Source organism: Rhea americana, unplaced genomic scaffold (assembly GCF_003343005.1).
Source record: "Rhea americana isolate MKP2758 unplaced genomic scaffold, rheAme1 scaffold_43, whole genome shotgun sequence".
NCBI classification, from domain to species: Eukaryota; Metazoa; Chordata; class Aves; order Rheiformes; family Rheidae; genus Rhea; species Rhea americana.
Genome location: NW_028186568.1, coordinates 3992553 through 4014352, shown reverse-complemented (window position 1 = coordinate 4014352; position 21800 = coordinate 3992553). Strand labels below are relative to the sequence as shown.

The 21800-nt window shown below is 35.3% G+C and overlaps 1 protein-coding gene across 4 annotated transcripts in view; it reads left to right on the top strand.

The window, feature by feature from the left end:
- The window catches only part of FAM120B (family with sequence similarity 120 member B), a 235724-nt gene that overhangs the window by 27996 nt on the left and 185928 nt on the right, over positions 1 to 21800 (top strand). For all 4 annotated transcript variants that reach the window (XM_085315514.1, XM_085315513.1, XM_085315512.1 and 1 more), the window contains exons 5-6: positions 399 to 571; positions 3823 to 3915. In XM_085315514.1, coding sequence (XP_085171640.1) covers positions 399 to 571; positions 3823 to 3915 — 266 coding nt within the window. The remainder of the gene's footprint in view (positions 1 to 398; positions 572 to 3822; positions 3916 to 21800) is intronic.

Genomic DNA, 21800 nt, shown 5'->3' with positions numbered 1-21800 from the left:
GCCTCTTTTTTTTTTTTTTTTTTTTTTTTTTTTTTTTACTTTTAAATTACTAATTTTTGATCACTCTAATCTCAGTTTAATAATGCTCTGAGTCCTCAAAGGGAAGGACACAATTTTAGATAAACTTTGTTCTTGCAAGGGGTTAATATCTCCTGTCTCAAAGTTGTCTATGCTGTTGTAATAAATGAATTCAGCCCACTGTGTACAACTTGTTTAGGTTACAGGCCTTTTGTTGTTAATTTTTTCTTGCATGCCAGTTTTTGTCAAATTCATTTCATTTTCACTTTGTGATCTTTGCAAGTTCCATGAGCAGATCCATTGTTTCCTTTCAGATTTTAATGAGGAAGGCATGTTTTATCTTGCTGCTGCCAAGATAAAATAATGGATTTCTTTTATAGGTGGAGCACCTAACTTGAAAACACTGTGGTTTGCCAAAGGACCTGATGTGGAAAAGCAACGGTATAGTACATTTTTGGCATGCTTTCACATTCAGGACATGATGGAAGAGCTCCAAGCTCTGGAAGCACCTGTTGCAGGATTCTGCTGCTTGCTGACGTATCTTGTCCTGCAGGTAACTTGAATGGTTACATGTTCTGTAGCTCTCTGCCTCTAGTCAACTGTTTCTTACTAGCCTGTTCATGATTTTTCTCTTGATCAATTATGCCTACAGCGAAGATTAAATATAATAGTACTAAATTACAGGATTTTTAATTACTCCRTTTAACATGCATCATCCTGTATAAGAAAATATTTCTATTTTTTTAATAGTACATCATAACTTTCATGTGCTCATGACAAACTGCCCCTTGGCAGTTTAACAGACAGTGTCAATTGCCCCCCTGCCCCTTTTGGGACCTGTCTGCAAATTAAAGTGTTTCCTTCATGTCATCAAAAGAAGACTCCTCTCCTCCTCTCAAACCCCACAGGTGACTATGCAGGCTGTGCAAACAGACAATAYAAATATTTAGTCAGCTCTCACTACTTTTTCACACCACCTTGTGAAGCTACTTGGTTTCAAGCCAGAATTGAGGATACGTCTGTGATCATTAAGTTCTGAGTAATAAGGAATCATTAGGTAGTAGTTCTGTTATAATTCCAAACATTTGGCAACCTACAGACTACTTCAGTTGTACTCAAAAGGAATGCAAAATTAAATACAATATTCATTCACTATTTATGTTTCTAAGGTATTTAATACCTTGTGTATACTTGCCACCTTTCAAATGGTGATTGCACAAGTAGATTTTCCTCTGTCAGGATAAGAAAATTACAATGCTTTTATCTAATTTGGTGAGCTCTTGTTGCACTTTTTTTACACTGAATAGCATTTTATCTTCCATAATTTTTGTTCAGACCTCCTTTTTCCCAATAACAGATTTATACTGATGCGTGACACAGGAACACAAGTTCTCTCTAATTTTTTCTTTCCTTTCATATATGTTTACTCAAACTTAGATGGTGCACTATGGAAGTTTGTATGTGAATTCTACATTATAGATCAATAGCTGATCAATAGCTCCTTTTTTTGTAGTATTTGTATAGCAGAATATTAATGGAAAAAATTTTAAAGATGAAACTCATTAAACATAATTTCATGCCCTGTGGTTTCAATTCCACAGGATACATATCACATACTTAGTTTTAAACATTGTATTTGGATGTATTTTGACTATTTCATTTATTTATCATGGTATCCTCTACACCCTTTTATACCATGGTTACCAAATTATCTCAGAAGGATTTGTTTAGTAGGATTAAGAAGAGGGATGGCAAGATAGAACACCTACAGAAATGGGGATTTACTGAGCCTCAGTCACAGCACATTGGTAAAATGAAAAAGAGAAAACCTCGTAGAGATATAATCTTCAGAAGTTAATATCCTATGGCTAATGTAAAAAAGAAATAGTTTGGGAGCTCATGTCTTCRGTAAGAAGAATAGCAGAGAGATCATGCAAAAGACTCAGTTTGTTAGAAGTTTTTCCATGACAGAGCCAGTTTCAGCAGCATCTATTTTATTTTTCTGATTCTCTTTTACTGTCTGAGTTGCATTGATACAATATACCCTGTGAACCAGACTAGGTAACTGATTTGGATTAAAAATGTTTCTCACTGCTGGATTGTGTTTAAATTTGATTAGGTCTCTAATCTTGTCCGTTTGTTTTCTTGGTACACTTGAGAGGAAAACATGAGAGCAAGAGTAAGTGTCAGCAACTGCCAGTGAGCTGGCAGTACTGCTTCCTATAGCTATTCTATAGCTGAAAAAGCAATGCTTGTCTAACTGTTGCTTAATTCTTGTCCATATGTTATACTTTAACCTTGCGTTTGTGTTAGAGAGTAAAGATGGATAGTAGCCCCCAAAGGTGATTGAAGTTTAGCAATTTTAGATTTCCTTGAGCAGGCTAAGGTCATTTAGATCATAATCTGATGGCAAAATAAACCTATTAACAGTTCTGTTACTTATCATCTAATGTAACCTAAAACATAAGTTTTTGCAAGGACTATAGCATATTGATCAACCTGTCTGGCTTCATCAAAATTTGTGTTTGTTTATTTAATGTAAAAATTCAGATAAATTTTTTAAAAAGAAAAAAAAAATCCCATCAAGCAATGCTTAGCCACATAAACAAAAAGTGGCAATTTGAAAAGTAATCTTTTCAGCGAGGGTACTGCTCAAATAAAAATGTTGAGAAAATAATAGTTCTGTCTTTAAAAATGGGATGAAGGAGTGAATGAGATCAGAGAGCAAACTGTGGAGTCTCCAAAGGAAGGGGAAATTGAAACATTYATTTTGAGCTGTTACAGTTTTGGAAGAGAGCTGACAATGGGAGTGTGATAATTCACCTTGTTAGGATACTAAATAAAGTATTTGAAAGAAGTTTTTTGACATGCTGCTTTTCTCACATTTTTGGCTATTCTGCTCTGTTGTAGGCATTTCTTCATTTTTTATTGATTTTTTTATTACTTTTACTCTCCTTTTTTTCTGTCACTTTGTAATTTATAATATCCTTCAGGAAAAAAAATGTAAGAGATTGTAATGGGATATGCATATTTCCTGAAAATCAAACTGTTGAAAGGAAGACAGTACAGAGTTTTAGGTATCCGTTTAACTGTACTCTAATCACAGTGTACTGCAATCCCACAGTGCTCATTTCCATACCCTCAACTACCTACCCTCAACTTTCAAGTGATGCTGAATTATAATGCCAATATGGATTTCACTTAGAGTCCTCTGTACAGCCTCAACAATTGTAACAGATATTCAGTCTTGAGGCACGTGTATAGTTTATGGTTATTGTGCTCTTATAGAAGCAAATGATCAGAACTGGACTGATACTGTTGGGGAATCAGCCCASCTGTTCTAGAGGCATTATCTTTTTCCTGAGGTAACCATTTGGATATGTAGGATCTTGGAATACTATTTCACAAGAGTAAGTACCTCTGTTCTCCCTTTTGTGACAGTATTTGAATCTTATTAAATTGATTTAGAATTTTCCTCCATATTTTCTCACTTTAGGTTTTGTTTTCTGTGTAGTTTTGAATTAGGTTACATTCAGTATGTAAGCTAAAGTAACTAAAATAATCCAGATATGTTTTTTTTAATCCTGAAATTTAGTTTGAAATACAAAGATAAGTAATTGAAATGTTTCAGATTATTTTTTAGGTTTTCAAAAGATATCCATGTAAACATTTGAAAGAAATCATAATTGTCATCATATCCTGGCAGTCAARTCAAGTGTGGTATTCCTAAAGAGGGGCCAATTTTCAGAGAGTTTCTTCTCAGAGCTTGCAGATAATGTGTTATTTTTTTCATCTCAATTTTAGGTCAACAGCCTCTCTCTGGAGGACTTAAATGCATTTGTGGCACTCGTACTCTGCCTCAAAGGGAAGGTAGCTGCTCAGCTGGCAGGTTTGCAGGTATTGACTGGAATAATTTAGTAATATAAAATATTCAYGATAACTTTGGGATAAATGAAATACAATTTTATTTTGGGGGATTCTTCTGCATTAAGTTTTTTCAGATACGGGAATTGAGGGTAAAATGTATAGGCTCTTAATGTGCTACACCATGTATGAATTTTACATATGTTAATTATGTAAAAAATTAAAATGAAAAGGACATTTTCTCTAATGGTTGGAGTCCTAGGGTTAGGGAATTRCAGTCTCAGGTTTCTTCCTTACTTAGCTTCCTGACTTCTAGCTGRTAGAAAATTTTGATGCTGAATCCTGTCTTGCAACATTTCTTCATTCTTTTTTCCTGAAGAGGGATAGTGTTTCAGAACATAAGCTGTGTGAAAATCACTTCAATGAATAAAGTTTGATATTACTACTTGTATGAAAATATAACCCTTTATGAAAAAAAAAGGTTGTTGCCTAATATTGCCCACTATTGTGAAGACCTTCTTTTAGATCATTCTGTCCTGTAATATTGAATAACAAAATTGTTTTGATTTTTTTCCATGTTGGTGTTAACTAGTTTACTTGGATTTTGTGATTTGTGGATCAAACTTCTAGCAGTGTTACAAGTAGGGTATAATATTTATTTGTTTTTATTATAGAGGAGTAGGARGGAGTGAAAACTTAAGACAGTAGAAGCTCTATGAATTATGTAATCACGGATGTTCATGGAATCATGTAAAGGGGTAGACTGCCTATATGAGCGATCAGTTAAGTAAAGATCATCTTGTGAAATACGAATTACAGTAGTGTATCAGTAAAGATTATCTAACATTTATATGGTTTTCTAGAATCTGCAGTTAGATCTGGGAMCAGATTGTTGTAGATTTTGAAAAAAATATTTAAAGATACTGACAATGATTAAGAATTGTGTATTGTACCATTGGTCTTCTGTACTGTGGACTGATAATTGCAGAGGAAAATCACATTCACTTCAATATGCTGAATATTAAAGAAAGATGGAAGAATTCTTGGGTCTGCTTACATAGTTGTGCCATTGRCTTTCAGTATGGTTTGGGCAAATTATTATCACTTCAATACTTTCAGTATTTTCATTTGCAAAATGACTGTCACAGTTCTTACCATGTAACCAAGGGGGCCTGTGAGATTTTTTTTTTAATAAATATTTTTAAACTGCTTTGGACTCCTTGCATAAATAGCACATAGGAGTTTTATTCCATTTTGTTTTATGGTCTTTTATGCGAGTAAATTATTTTGATGACTCTTCTAACTTAATTGTTAAGATTCAGATTTCCTGACTCCCAGTTATTTGGCAGGGGTTACATTTTTTATTAAAGCAAATATGTGTTTTTCTCTTTCCTTTCTTCTTAAAACCACACATGGAAAAAAAAGTTTCTTAGATGATTATTGCAATGGGATCACCTAAATGRTTCCTCTTGCATACCTAATTATGCAAAAGTACTTCCAAACTAATAACATCAGATAGTATTTGTAATGTTGGCAGTGAAGAGCACAGATAGATTTCATGTCTTAGTTACTGACTAATCACTCCAAATTCAAGTTCCTATTTAGTGGTGAATAGGGTGTTTTTTGTGTTTGGCTATTTGAGCTTATTTAAAAGTAAGGGGAGGGGGGTGAGAGATGGGTGGAACTTTATTCTATCCTCATTCTGAAAATCTTGTTTATATTTCCAGGGRATTCTCTGTAACTTTGAATAGGCCATGTTACAGTTTTAAAAGTCTTTTTTATTGATAGAAAGGTAAATTAGCCACATCTGTCATTGTTCATTGTTTTCTAGTGTGTGGGGACCAAAATTCCCAAGGTGGTGTGGTTCTAATTTCATTATTTGACTTATTCTAACACATTAAATCCAAATGCATGTTAATTTCTTCAGAATTCATCACAGATTTGTTCTATTGCCAATCAAATGTTAGGTGTTTGTAACAAAAAGAAAATGATGAGATGAAGGTAATATGAAAAAAAAAACCCAAAATGTAAGATTTATTCATATGTAGAGGACATTTCACATAATGGTGTGCAGAACATGGAGAGTATCATTATTTTATCAAGTTTGCTGTGGCAGTCATTCAGTAAAAGCRCAAAGAAAGCCAAGCATAAGCATGAAGTTTTGACATATTTTGTTTAAAAGTGTGCTTACAGGTACTTTTATGTAGGTTTCTAAAGTGCTTAGAAGTTAATTCTGTTTGAATTAAATGTCTTTGAGTGCTTCATTTCGGTTGTGGTTCTATGGGGTTRTAAAAACTGAGTTTAGGATACTTAACATTGCATCAAAAACACACGAGATTGATGCATAATGTCTTAACAGCAGTCACTGCTAATTCAGAGTTATTTGCAGAATTTTGAAGCTTTTTCCTGCAGACCAGCCATTGTAGGTCAGGTATTGTCTCCTCTTTCATAACTGACACAGAACTACATGAAGCATGAGGTTCATATTAACACTATCACGCACTCTGCCAAAGTGGAGAGTAGGATGTTRGAGTTCAGTTATGGGTATTTGGGCAGGTACTTTCCAAAGTTACATCACCCCACTGCTYGTATAAGCACTTCATGCACTGACGTATAATCCCTTCTGCGGTGCAAAATACCAAGAAAAGGCTCACATAATGCAGTTGAAATTTCTGTATTTCTTGTCATTTAACAGAGCACTTTCTTGACTTTTTCTATTAAAACTCATAGTAATACCTTTAGTAGTAGTTAGAGCCAGAATCAGCTGATTCTCTGCACAGAATAGTGAAGAGGGATTTTGGCCTCTTTCCCTTCTGAGGTTGTGAACAGGTGAATAACAGTTTCAGAACTTCCCTTGTTACCTTAAAATCACATATTTTGATGCCTTGRATCTCCCAGTGGAAAACAGTTACTGTCTCTGGTTGGTATATATCTCTGACTTGGCAATCTACATCAAAGGATGATGATGGGTATATTAGTTGCCATACAGCTGCTTTTTTTTTTCTTCGTATGTAAGTCACCTGTAATTTTACAGTAGTGGAAGTGGCAATTAGAAGATCCGTATGAGGTTAGTCTCACAATAAGAAGGGTAAAAGGTAGATTGTTTCTCCTATCTGTGCTTCTGAAATTATGATGTGTAGCATTGTCCTGTGAGATTCTTCAAAGAAGGGCAGGAGACTAAACTGATAGAATATCTTATACAAATACTCTAACAATAATCATTGATCARTAATGTAAGTATTCTGAGAATTGTATTTCAAGCAACTTTCATTTTCAGGATTCCATCCCTGAACAGCTAAAGCTGATTTTACTCAYTACTATGCTTATTTAATAGTTTTAACAAAATTTAATGTTACCCTACTAACTCATGTTATTTTAATAGGTATTAAATAGATTATGAGTAGGTATTTAATAGCTTACTTTTCTAGATATTTATTTTTAAAATCAGTAGTAGATCCAAGTGCAAATGAATTAGACTAATACAGAGATAAGTTTAATTTATGGGCTTTATAATAGGGAAAAAAAGTTTAATCTGTTTTCTGTAATATTTCTTCTCCACTAAGAAGTTAAATGTGATGCCTAGAAACAGCTTAGTAACAAAGCTTTCAAGGAAGTTAGATTAAACCTATTTAGAATCTGCAAAATGTTACGGAGCTGTTAGATCATTTGCAGTTTTGGACTTAACGCTGTATTATTTTAAACGTAGAAAAAAGTTTTACTTCTTATAAACAATTCTGTGAAGAGTGCTGTGATTTGACCAAAATAATGTKRCTCCARTTCTGCAGAACAGTCCATTAGCAAATGTGCTTTAGCAGAAGAAAAWTTAACTTCTACTGTGAAGTATGAGAGAAAARGCAAACAGAGCTTGTTCTTCTCATATGGTGAAGAGATCGTTCTGTTCTTTACTTCCAAATCTGCTTTCTGATCCATATTCTGTAGTCAGAAATAAACTCACAAATTCATGAAATGGAAATATCCATAAACCCACAAATTCATGAAATGGAAATATCCATGGTTTGAATAAAATGGGTTAAAGCCATAAAAACTATGGTTTGTCTCAGGCTGAAAGCAAGCAGGCTGTGGATGTAGAGCTAAAATGCAAATTAAATATTTATTTTCTGAGAATAACAGTGTTTGTACATGCAGATTTGATTATTTTTCAAGATCAGTGGTTTCAGAATACAAAAAGTGCACATGATAGGCAAGAGCTTTTATACATTATTCTTCTCTTAAGTTTTTTTCTAGTGTCTTTGTGCCCCCCTTATATGGTATATAAACATTCTGCTTTGCACAAGCCTCCCATCGAGCTTGTACATAAGGTCAGAATTAAATTTTGGACCCCAGGTTGCCTATTTCCCTTCTTTCTATTTTAATCTGGTGAGTGGTTTTGGCAAAAAGCCCAGAGCGCCATCAGTCTAACTTTGCAGCCATTGTAGAGAAAAAGAGGCACCAGCAGTCATGCTTGTTGTGTTGTTTCTATATTGTGCTGGCTGTAGCTGTTTACAAGTGCAGTTGTAGGTCATCTTCCACCTGTAAYGCACATGAAATACTGTCCAAACAAGAGGGGTTGCAATGAATTATAAAAAGAAATACATTTCTTAAGATTTTTCCGGATACATGAATGTATGAAAAAATTATTTTGGAGATAGAAAGCTGTGAATCACATATTTTCTGAAAGTTGTGGCCAAAAGTGAGCTGAGAAAATTTGGTTAAAAAAGAAATACACATGGAAATTGTCAGGTGAAATTTGCATCCTCTTCTGTGTATTTTAAGTGCTTTTAAAAGTGAAATGCCAGTGAGAAAATACGAATCAAAACTTGTTAAAATCTGAATCCTTTTTTTCTATGTATATTCTTTTAGCTTTCAGAGTTCTGTTTTATTGTAGTGAATAATTTCCCTTGATAACATACTACTGTCAAAATGATATTTCACAGAAGCAGCAGATGCATGGGTGGACATATATGGTACTTTCTACTGGAATTTATGGCACTGGAACTATTTGTAAGCTCTTTAAAGCTCTGCTATAAAATAGCCGGTTATGCCAAAATATCTGCTTTGGGGTAATTACATCTTTTGTGCTACTTATAAAAGGATCAGTTTGGCTGTGTATGAGGTATAAGAATGTCAGACATTGAAAATGTGCTCCTTTAGTTCTTCAAATGCTATTATTAAATCATTTATTTAGAAAAGATGACTGATTTGAAATGATTACAGTCATTTTAGATCTTAAAAGATAAGTCCCAGAGAGTCTTCACAGCTCCACTGTAAATAAGCTTCCACAGAAAATATTAGCAAATATTACTTAATCAGCTTTTGAAATAACTAAAAAACACCCAGCGAACTGCTTTGACAGGCAGAAATAGCTTTAGCAAGAATTGCAATGCTATGTGAGCTCCTAATATTTTCTGCTGTGCAGTGCCATGGAATCAAAGTTAACTTGCTAATGCTATTATATCAATATTACATAAGGTATTTTTCTGTGAATATTTTTCTAAGGGATATTTAGCCTCATTCATGCAAAAAAGCAGTATGTTTTACAGTAGTCTGTAGTCCCTGTTAGAGTCCCTCAAATTTCAGAAGAGGTATATTTTGTACTTCTAAGCTCAAAATTTTTTCCATTGCCACCCAAACAGAAAAGTACAAACCCCACCCTGATCCGAACATACCAGATTTTCAGTCTTCCGACCTATTTGGCAAGCCAAACCACATTTGTCAACACCATTAGATGTGATACTTTTCAGACAAACTCCAAATAGAGATAAACATTTTTCAAAGTGTAATTGTTAAAAAAAAAAAAAAAAAAAAAAAAAAAAAGAAAAAAAAGAAAAAGAAAAAATCTACCCAGGAAAAATCAAGCCAGTTCTGTGTTTCTTTATTATGTCTGTGTGCCTTCTTCCTCAGAAATACTTGCCTAGAGTCTAACTGAATTGAGGAAAACATAAAATACAAGTACGAATACTGTAAAGATCTGCTGGATAAACCCCTCTTACTTAYTTAGGACCTGCTTCTGTGATGCAATTCAGTATTAACTGAAGTGGAATCTTAATGCACTTCCAAATGCTTTCCTGAATCAGGGCTTTATATCCTCATAAACTTTGGATCTGTCAAAAGCGTTTTTAAAATAATAGGTGAGATTGTAAGTGGGGAGAGAGTTGCAGTGATTTACTGATTTTGGCATTACTTGCCAGCCCATTCTCTCATCCGTGGTCTTTAGATTTTTGTGGTGCTTTGGGCTAATCTGGAACAGAAATGCAATAGTACGAGCTGTGATTTCAAGCTGAGATTGGTTCAGGCCCTCTTTAGCCTCAGAAATGAAGCTTTCTTTTCATCTCTTCAAGATAGCCTTAAGTGAATTAGTCCGAATAGAAGCAGTTAAGTTTTAAAGTAGCTATATTAGCTTTGTTTTTAAACATTCAAAAAAAGATTAAATGATTAATGAAGGGTAAGTTGCATCAAATGAAGACAGTAAGATCAAGAGTCCATTTATCTTGCTAAAGTAGTTCAAAACCTTTGACATTCCCATGAAGAAATTCAGAGAATAGATAGTTTCACTTTAGGAACCCTGCTTATATTAAATATTAAGATTGAATGTATTCAGCTTTCCATGCTGTACTTTTCTTTTAAAGACTGTATTTCGGTCTCTTGGGCCTCCATGCCTACTTCAGTGTGCTGCCTTTGTACTGCAGAACCTGTCTATTTATTTTTCTTTAGTGACTTTGAAGCAGTGGATGTGGGTCTCCCATTCTGTTACTGAGAATTGTCTTGCACTCACTTGCACAGATCAAATAACTGTGCAAATATGATTGTATCGCAGGAGCTTAAGTTACTTACTGTTTACAGTATTTGTTAAAAGTCCGGTCCAGATCTCTAAATCTGTTACTATTTTCAGCATTATTTTTTGGAATTCTAAAGAATTTCAAGTTCTCTTTTTCATGTTACATGGCCAACTGACTCTAATTTTCTTTTCTGCTGTTGGTTCATAAACATGTGAAATATCCTTAGGCCAGCATATCCAACTTTCAGACAAGACTGTTGTTTTTTTCTCTTTTATTTTCTTCTTTATCTATTTGGGTATGTTTATTAGTATTAATAGAGACCATTTTCCTGGACATTTTTTACATTTGACAGAAGCRTGAGTATGAGAATTCACATAGTCATCCTGAGGTAAAAACTATCTACCTTCTGAGAAAAATATGTTTATTTTGTTGTATGCAATTTGCTTATGGAGAAAATCTTTTTGAGCAAGCTTGTTAAAATGGGGGATTTATCTTCCTTTTTGTGAAAGATGATCTTACATTTTTTCTTAACTGTATGAGTTTATTCTGCTTTCCTGGGAGTTTTTCTCTTTACTTCTCTGTAGCTTACTGTTAGCCAGGTGTACAACAGCAAGCAAATAGTGGCAGTGTTTCAGYTGTAAACTGCTTTTAGCTGTTAAATAGCTTAAAGAATTTTTAGGGTGTTTRGGGTAAAAGACACTCTGAAATTTCAGATAACAGTTACTGTTACTTTTTAATCCATGCTCAGTAATATTGCAGAAGGTGAAATGTAGCTCTTGCTAGCAAGAGTAATAAACCCCTCCCAAAACTGACAACTTTGAAAAGTCAGGGACAGCTTTTTACAGGAAGGAAATTATTAATTTCTGGTATCAACTGACATTTTCCTGCTGGGTTTTGCATTGATCACAGTATACATTTACTCATAAGACAAACAGCYGTCATTTCCTTGCGTTACATTGTGTATTAAAAGGAGCAAGCAGTACCTGAGGCTGGAGGTGGTGTTTGCCTGGCATGGATAGGGCTGCTCCCCACTGCCTGTATGGGCTGACCTGTGTCCCCATGGGCAGGTGGTGCACAGTGGCGGGTGCCTGGGGAGAGAAGGGAGCTGCTGTGCCATCAGGAAGCAGCAGCACGCGAGCACCTGCCTATCATCTGCTCAGGGTTGCCTGCACCTGCCCGCATGGGCCTGTCACACCTGAGCAGGAATGCACGCTGCACATCTGTCTTGTCTTTCCCTGCAGAAGCAGATGGCTATGTGTAACTTGGGAGAAGCAAAAATGTTTTCTGAAATGACCTAATGAGCCATTTGTAGGTGGATGGAGAAAGAAGATAAACTTTGTAGGCGTATAGTTATGGTGCTATATAGTTATAGTACAACATATACTGATATTTTTCAGTTGACTTCAGTGAAAGTGCTCGTCTTGAGGTTTCAGAAACAGTAAGGCTGACTAGGAACTGATTTGTTCCCTTTCCCTTCAAGTGTATCCTTGAAGGGCATCACCACTGTCCAGGAGTTAAGAGTCAAATGAGTGACTTGTTCCTATCTGTTACTTCCTCTATTACTTTGGGCAAATTGTTCACTTGTTTCTTCTGTTCTAATTCTCATTTGTAATACTCTTGCAACCCAGTAGTTTTAATTAATAATGGAAGTTCTTAAATCAAAAGTGCTCTATAAATGTGATTTTGTAATACATTCTCAGCATTAAAATAGAAGTTTTATTGTACATATATTCTCTCTTCTCCTTCACCTTTATTTTGTGATGATTTTATTTGACATTTACAGAACAATAGTTGAGATATGATTAAAGCATCTTTTTATGAAATGGAGCTGTATTTGGAGAAAAATGATACATATACATTATAATATCTGTAACTATTTTATATAGCCTTTACCAGCTTTATATCCTAGCAACCCAAGACATCATCACTCTTTAAGACAGTTCCATCCCTGTTTTATAAGTGAGGAAACAAAACCCCAGGGACAATAAAAGCCAGATCTGTAAAGGTATTTATGTGTTACCTCAGGAAAAAAAATACTTGGAAAGAGCAACCTGAATATGAGTTATTGGCAAATTTGTTGAGTTGTTTAGGAAGCTATACAACATCTCTAGAGTGACACCAGAACTCAGTGCTTGAACAAGGAAGAGGGCTGCTAATAAGAAACATATGCACATTAACTAAAAAGGTACGTTAAATTCAACTAGGTTGTTATGCATTCACCTGATATATTTAACATAAGCATCATTCAATTCCTTACTCAATGACAAATGATACAGCTGTTTTCGCTAGAGCAATTAATGCATACCTAAGCATCTTTTCCTATTTAGCAATAGGTTTTTATTTATTTCATGTATATAGGATACAGAAATACATCTTGGCAGAAAACATTTCTATGCTAAGACTTCAGTCTTAGCATAGAATGGGAATATAAGTTCCCATTGAAGTCAGTGAGAGCTTTACTACTCAGTTTAATAAAAGCAGAACTACGCCAATACACTTTTGAAAAAAACATTCTTCAATCTGCTCAGTATTTTTTACTTTTTAGCAAAATTATATATGCTGCCTTTGTGCAATAAAACTTCAGTACAACAAAGGCATACTTCAGACTACCAACAACAGCAAGCAATATTTCAATAACACAGCTGAAAGTGTAGTGGATTTACAAGAAGTTTATTTTAGTACTGCCCCTTGTGCCAAAGAAATAGGTGCCTTTTGTTTTAAAATGGCAGTGGATCAGTTCCTGAAGCTGGAACATAAGTGAAATATTTATTTCATCTGCAAAGCTCCTGCAGAGTCCAATGCTGGCTGAAGTGCTAAGATCTCAAGGTTTTACTAATTTCAGAGCATGCATTTGCTTTTAAACGACATTCTTCTCCTTGTTAAGTAGAGAGTACCTTTAAAATGACCAAGTTTCTCTCACTTTAACTGTTTCCCTTTCAATTTGCTCTGACAAATTGAAGTGCTGATACAAGGAAATGTAGAATATCACAGGTAAATAGCATTGGTTTCCTTAAATCTTTTATTTTGTAGTGGTTTCTTGAATAGTGCAGAAGACTCTCTGCTCAACATCTGTGTACACCAAAGTACTGAAGATTCTCTAGTTTAATTATTTGTGTTCATCTGACTCTAGCATAGGGTTTATGTTGGTGTTATTGTATGAAAAGGTAGCAATTTTCAAGCTGTATGTGGCAGTATTCTATTCCAAAAGAATTTGATGGTTTGGAAGTGGATACTTTATTGCAGCTTAATTACAAAATGTGTGTGATTCCTAGTATCTTGAACATATCAACATGAGTGGCAGGCAGTCAGTTCCTCTTACAGATCATCTGAGATACCGTTCGGTTGATTCATAGCTCTACTTGTGTTGGACCCCAGGATTGTCCTGAAATAGAAGCAGAGCACTCTGCTTCCCTTTTTTTCCTGAACTCCTAAACTTAACACTTGGAAATCCCTTAGCCAGAATTGTTTACCTTGGACTATATGACTTAAAAGATGAACTTTAGTAAAAAGTCTTATTGTGCTGCTGTTTTGCAATACAAAAAAAAGGAAACACCGAAAAACCTTGATTCCTCTGGCAAACAGCTTTTGATCTTGTGGAGTGACCTTCAGTAACTCTCCTGGTTCAGTGACAGTTTCATTTGAAGACCTTGTGTAACAGACATAACAGTAGCAACAGTTGTCATAAGGTTTCGTGAAGCTACAGAGCTTCAGACGAATCAAATTATGCCTAATCTAAATTCTGCTGAAGTTTCCTGGTCTTTCTGTTGATTTCATTGAGAAGTAGATCGGGCCTTTAGAAAGTTGTACTTAAAACAGCTTGGGGAAGGAATAGTTACACATTGAGACAATTAATTAGATCGTAAACATCTAGACTGACTGGGGTGGGGAACATAATTTTAAGCTTGGTTAATTAAGCTCTAGACAGTTTTAACACTGAATCAAGATTTCCAGATAGTTGTGATGGTATCTTGATGCATAGCAAAGGTTTCACAGTACACTGCAAAGAAATGCTCCTAAGATGGGACACCAGACAGTAGCACCCTGAACAGTTGTATGCCTGGGCAGTTATCATTTGTCAGTATAGTCTTCTGCTACAAATGAACATGCTGCATTGGCAAAAATAGGCCAGGACACTGCTGAGCAACTGTACTGGTGACAGAATTTTAACTCCTAAAACCTTCTGAAGACCAGGTCTCTGATTAAACACAGGGAAAAGGGCTAGGGTAAGATGTGGATAAGGATTTCAGTTCTGGTCAACATGCAGATAAAGGCAAATGAAATCTCTGATTTTAATGGTTTTGTTTAAGGACCTAGTCAGTATATAGTAGAATATTGAAGTATATAGTGAGACTTAGCAAGCCTTGTATACCCTTCAGTAATTCCATTACTTTTAACTAATGTATGGAAAATAGGAAAAAGAAAGGAGAGCTTTCATAGTCCCAAATGAGTAACTATTATATTTTGCTACCAAGTAAATTCAACATTATCCATATGAGAGAAGAGTGAGAAGGTTCAAAGGTAAGTGTGTCACCAAAAAACACAAGTGTGTATATAAAGATAATAAAAATAAAAAACTTAATGTATTGATTCACTTTTGTAGGAAATATATGGATTGGGTAGGTCGCAGTTAATCAGATGATTAGCCTGATTAATACAACTCCAGATTTATGCAAATGTATTGTGGATAGTCATTAGTCCAGTAATCATTTTATATCAGAGTTGAACAATTGTACAATTACAGTTAAAATAAGAAAAATAATGATAGTTTGATCTTTTCTGCAAGTGCTACTGTGCTGTCCCTTGCATAACTGTACACAGACACCTGAGTTTTGAAAACTGAACTCTGTATCTGGTGATACTCATCATCACAGAAATCCTATATATGCTAAGTTTTGTTTTAGATATAATTAAGAGCTCTGATAAAGATAGATATTTTTGAGAATGAAACAAGAAAGCAAAAGCAATTTTTTTAGCTGAAAAATGTTTACCTTGTGGATTAATTAGCAGTACTACTTTTTGTTATTATTTTATAGGATGCTTAAAGGAGAAAGCGATGTTTGAAGCTTTGTTTAGGTTCACTTTATTGCAGTTTATGGTTTAATGTAAACAACAGTGTTGTTCCACAGAAGTATCATTTTACATCAAACTCTGATAAAAATGCAGTAAATAAACCTTCCTCAAGATATAAACACCAAACTGTTGAGCTGTTTATTGTTAAATATTTACTATAAAGTATTAGAAACGTTTAAGAACTGGTTTTTCTAGTTTCTGTTGCTGCAGATGGCCTTACAGGATCTCCTCCTTTTTTCAGTCCTCATTTCCTTTACACTCACCTTGTTTAAGCAGGAAGAGCTTAACTTAAGCTGTAGTCTTCTATCAGAATAAACCTTAATCATGTTTTCAAAATACTGGCTTTTCTCTCCTCCCTCACTCTGACAGGTCAAGGAAGCAGCTGAAGTGCTGCACATCCAGCAAGCTATTGCATAAAGCTGATTGATGCTGACTAAAGTTACTGTTTTACCAGCCTATCTTTGTAGGATAATATTTTTTAAATTTGCTCCTGTTGCTGCCACAATTTCCATTCCCCTGATGCAGCCATCGACCAGACAGGATGTTTCAAATACTCTGGGTTGGAAAAGATGTTGAATAGCATAATTCCATACATAATACTAGCTTTCAACAAGTGAGGAGCTGGTGTTGTAAAGGACTAGTTTTGCATCACTAGTTGTTTAAAATGCATGTGAGTCTCCAGTCTTTATGTGCTTCCATTTGATGATAAATGTAGGAAGCCTTAGCTCAAAAAATCCCGACAAACTCAAGCCATTATGTAAACAACTTGCATTTATTTAGGGAGACAGTCAGGACAGCTTAGGTAGATCAATTATGAAGTGAAATTAAAGAACTGGTGTGGCTACTCTGGGATTAGTTTGATGTTATGAAAAGTACTCTTTTAGCAGCCTGAGGTCAGTTCACTTCTGAAAGAGTGCCTCTGYGTAGGAGTTTTAACAAAATTCAGCATGTGTGTATTGAATTGTTGATTTTTCCTAATAGGTTCACTGATGACAAATTTTCACAGATATTTAGATTGTAAGTTCTCTAGAGCAGCTTTTATTTTCATTGGCAGGGTGATTTATAGTTTGCAGTAGTTATTTGAGATGAAGTGGCTAAACATGGTCATCCATTGTAGTGATTGCGGTGGTGTAAATCTCTAGTGTAGACACATATCTGCATCATTTTAGCTTGTCTTCACGCGAGAACAAAGTATATAGTTCTAGTGCACATGGTTTATAGCAGCTTTTGACAGCTTACATCGGGAATTTATACTAATGGCTGAAAGCAGGGAGATCTAGAATTCAGGAAGGGACTCTGTCTTTTGGTTGAGAAAACCTGTTTTGTGATTCTTTCCACTGTAAACTGTAGAGACTTCAACTTTAGTGAAGTTTTCGTTAGTTGACAGTTCAACAGTCTGTATTTGAAACACAGTATGCCTTATCTGTCCCAGCAATCTTCATTAAGGGCAAAGCTAAAAATTGTTGCTTTATTGACAGTTTCCTAAGATAGGATCTAGCCACTGCCTTTATTGCTCAAGCATATATTGCCCATAGTTAAATATTTGATCATTTAAGATAGAGGTGGGTTTGAGGGAGGTGTTATATGAAGTAGTATACTAATAATATACTGTCTGACTTAAAATGGATCTGAAAAGAACCGGTTTAACTAGGAAAGTACTCAAATTTTGATTACCATCATTTGAATTCCAGTAGTTTACTGTTTAGATCAAATTTCATTGGTTTTAATTATTGTTCTTCAATTGATTAATCTTAACCAGGATTTAGCAAGTGCTAACCTGCCCTTGACTGTTGTGTTTTCCTTTGTATAATAGAAAGAAATAGAAACTTTTGAAAAAAAGCCTGTTATCATTTTTAAGCTATTTATTTTTAAATTTGTATTTTATAAAATGTTAACCATACTCATATGTTCTATATTCAACTCAGCCACAGGAAGAAGGTAACAGACTAGGAAAAAATGGATGTACAAGAACAACTTCTAGCCTAAGTTGCAATGTAAAAAAAATATATTAATGGCTGTTATAGTATGTTCCCAGAATATAATTATAAATCCTACTAGAAGAACAAGTTCTTAAATTAAATGTTCAGTACATCAAGATATAGATGAGGTATAAAGCAGTCTAGGTAAAGGAATATAAAATTATCATCATACCTGTACTTCTTGGTTTGTAGAAGTGCAGAATGTGAGCTGCTTGCCTGCACACTTTAAGTATGGTAAAGCATTTTAACAGAATTTGAACAATCAAAACTCCACAGAGTAAATAACTTGCACTGCTTTCCAAGAGCATAGGATAGAGTGTGCATTTCTATCACAAAATAAGTTGTGAATCTGTAAAGAGAAGTCAGAGAACTAAAAAATATTTCTTTAAAATGTAAAAGACTGTTTTCATTCTGAATTTTTTTAAGTATTTTATTAGACATAATTGGAACTGGAGATTTGCATTTCATATTCAAGATGCATGTATTTTTTTCCTGTAAATAAGAGCTCTTCAGCAAGATGAACAGTCTGTGGGTTCAGATTTGCAAACTGCTCCCTGGGGGCACTTTCTGTCTTGCAGAGCCTCTTTCTGAGATCAGTGAACATGAACACAAAGATCAACCTGAACTTGTAGTCTACAAGCTAAAGCTCTGTGTTTGTAGAACAGAAAAAGACGTAATATGAGATAACCTATGATGATGGCTCTTCTAGCAAAGTTATTTCTCAAATTGTTCTCACAAAATGTTCCACGTTAGCGGTGTGGRTATTGTAACTGTGCTGTCTCATGTATGGTCACCCAGTTCAACTCAGGCCTTCTAAGCACCATACCAGCAACTTCCCTTGCAATGGTGAACTGGACTGTGAATTTCTGAGTTCTCTTCTCAGTCTTCAGTTAATGTTGTCAAATAGGAAAAGTAATCTTTTTCCCAAAACTCTGAGAGGGTGGGAAGCTGCTGTTGGTAGGAGCAGCAGCAGGAGCACAGTACCAGCAGCTGGTGCAGGAGAAACAGTTCTCACGCACTCCCTGGCGCTCTCACACAAATGTCATCAGCTAGTGATAGGAGTAGCAGCAGCAGGATCACAGAAGTGTATCTCACATGATTCATTGGGTCCCAAATTTATAAAAATAGTAAAAAGAGCAGATACAATTTCCAACAAGGAGTAATCTCTCGGGTGTAATGCCCTGGAAGGCAAGCCTGCTTTTCTTTTGGAATTTTCCACTTATCCTCATCATGACGTCTTTGTGTTGCAGATACCAAGCAGTTGTGAGCATTCCCATGGCAAAGCAAGTCTGTGGTTTGCTGTGTGCACTGGCTCATTGTTACAGACTCAGTCCTTCATTTTCCTTGTTTATCATTGCTGGACATGGAAAATAGAAACTATTCTTCAGTGAATGTATTTCCTGTCTTATTAAAATAAGGAAATCACTGTCAGTAGCTCTTGTCTCACTCTTTTATTGATTCTCATAAAAAAAAACAACAACAAAAAAAAACATGCCTCCCACCCCATTACTTTAGTGCTCAACAAAAGTTCTGGATTGATATTCCTGAAAAATGAAGCCTTCTAGCTGTAAAACATTCTTTTACCTTTTAAACTAGTATGTCTCAGCCACAGTTGAAAGAGTAGCACTTAAGTTGTGCTGGTAACTCAGTCTTCATCTCGTGTAGTTGCCAGTAGAAATTAGCATCAATAGTGAAGGTACTACACTGATCTCCAGCTTGAACAACGTTCAGATTGTGACCTCAAGGTTACCTTGTGCGTTTTCCTATTTTGTTCATCACCATTAAAACCAGAATTATTTAGAACCTTGTTCTGCAAATATATATACATTTGTTTTGCAGTAATTCAAGTAACATCATTGAAATAAATTGAATTAATCACAATGTTGGGTATAGGCACAGAGTTTTCAGAATAGAACTCTAAAGATTTACAGCCCAAATGGCATCCAGCATCCACATCTAGTATTGGTAATCTATTTTAACGGCTGTTTTACATCACTGGTGCCGGTGGTATTAAACAAAACAAACAAACAAACAAACAAAAAAAAAGGTAACTATATTTTTATCAGTACATGACAGAAAGATATGAATCAGTAGTCATACCAAACAGATTAGTTAAATTAGAAGATGTAGAATGCGTGCTGCACATGACAGGGTTTACTGTTTTGTTTTCAGCAACTTAAAATAACTGCATCAGTACAATATCAGTACAAACGGATAATTCAGTGAGAGAAAATACTAATTCGTACTTCAGGGCATTTCAGTCTTGTTTTGGACTGATCTGTAAGAGAATATTGGTAGTACAAGTCATTTCGATACAAATTTTGGCAAGCATGCTTTAGCTGGTTAGTATGTGACTACCACTCTTGGGCTTTTCTGCTAATTTTAGTTCAGTATTTGTTTTGCTTGTAGCTTATGAGCAAAATTTTAGCTTGATTTAGTACTTGTCAGAGTGCAAGAAAGTATTTTATTGAAGTTGCTTAAAGTTCAATTTGTTGTTGATTGAAAAGGAGACCCGGAGTGCATAAATTCTGAAAAAAAAATTCCCTAGCTGAATTAGTTTACGAAAGTGGGAGTTCAGAATATTCTTGTCAATTCTTACTGTTTTTACTTGCTCTTGTAAAGCTTTACTCTGAGATGACAAAGCAAGCAGATTCCATTTTAAAGCTTGTTATGACATGAGCAAGTTTTGTTATCCGGTCATGAGATTTGATCAGGTGATCAGAAGCAATCTAGTTAATATAGTGTAAGAGTCTATTATTTCTTGGCTGCAACATTATAACTGGTTGTGTGCATTCTTATATTCTCCTTAGTACAAATTATACTGATTCACATAAACTGCATTCCTTGGTTAAGTACCTTTCAGCGTCATTCAGTGGCAGTTTGCCAAAACCTGCTTGACTTGCCAGAGCGATAGATTTTTGAATGTGCATGTAGTTACTAGTCTCAGCTGGGAAAATGCTAAGTTGCATCAAAAGGAAGCAGTAACTTCCTAAAACTCATAGCCTGATCCCATACTGCAAATATTGTTATTTTAAATGGTGGAGAAGCAAGAAGCTTTCCCCTTTCTCAAGTATGAAGTGTCACAGACAGTGAAGGATGGGACTTCCATTTTTTCAAGTAATCATTCAAATTAGCTGGAGTTGTATCTTTATTTGGATATCTATGGTTGTCTCAGTTGTCTATGTTGGGTGAGTTTCATTGACTGAGTGTCATTTTGGTTCAGTGCGCTGGTGGTCAGCTCAGTGCCTCTCCAGGAATCACTAGAGAAGTTCTTCCAACAGGGCTCTGGGCTACTCTCCCTGGTATCTTCTGCCAGCAATGGCATCTCTAGGTCTTTTTTTTGCCTCTGCACTGCAGACAAAAACAGTAAATGTATGCCTAATTCCTTCAAGTCAGTTTAATAGAACCCTATTGTCCCTCGTCTGTGGTTTTGGAGCTCTATCACAGGAACCAGTTTCACATAATCGGATTATACAACAGTCTGCAGCTCACTGTATAATAAAAAATAAAACTAAAGTCCTTGACCATAGGATTCTATACCCTACCATAGGGTAGCTATATTCTCTTCCATGTGGTTTACTCTGTATCTTTCATAGGAAGTTTCCTAGCTCCATGTTGCTAGTAAAGTTTTTTTAGTTTTGTTATGTGGACCTTAGGGAAAAAAGAAGTTCTGATCCATTAGTACAACATTTCATGTTGTATGCTTTTGCCTGTCATTCTTTAAATAGAGCGGTGATGCTGTGTGTGCATACCTGTAAGGTTTTCTAGGGGATCCTTTCAGTATGTAAGGTGTTGTTATTGTTACTAATAATAGGCCAACCTTTTCTATTGCGTTTCATATAAATAGTTCACAGCTCTCCAGGAGACAGGCCTAAAGCAGATTTGAGCCACTTTTTTTTGCCCTTTCTGTTGTGGACTATTTTGGATGCTGTTCCATTCCTAGTATAACTTACACTGTAAGCAAAACTATACAGCAAATTTAGTGCCATTAGGAGTTCTCCTGGTCCTGACAGACTGCAGCAATACAGGCTGTGGAAGAGGCATTCCCCCACGAGGAGCTTTGTACTGTTTACACTTACTTGCAGGGTTTTTC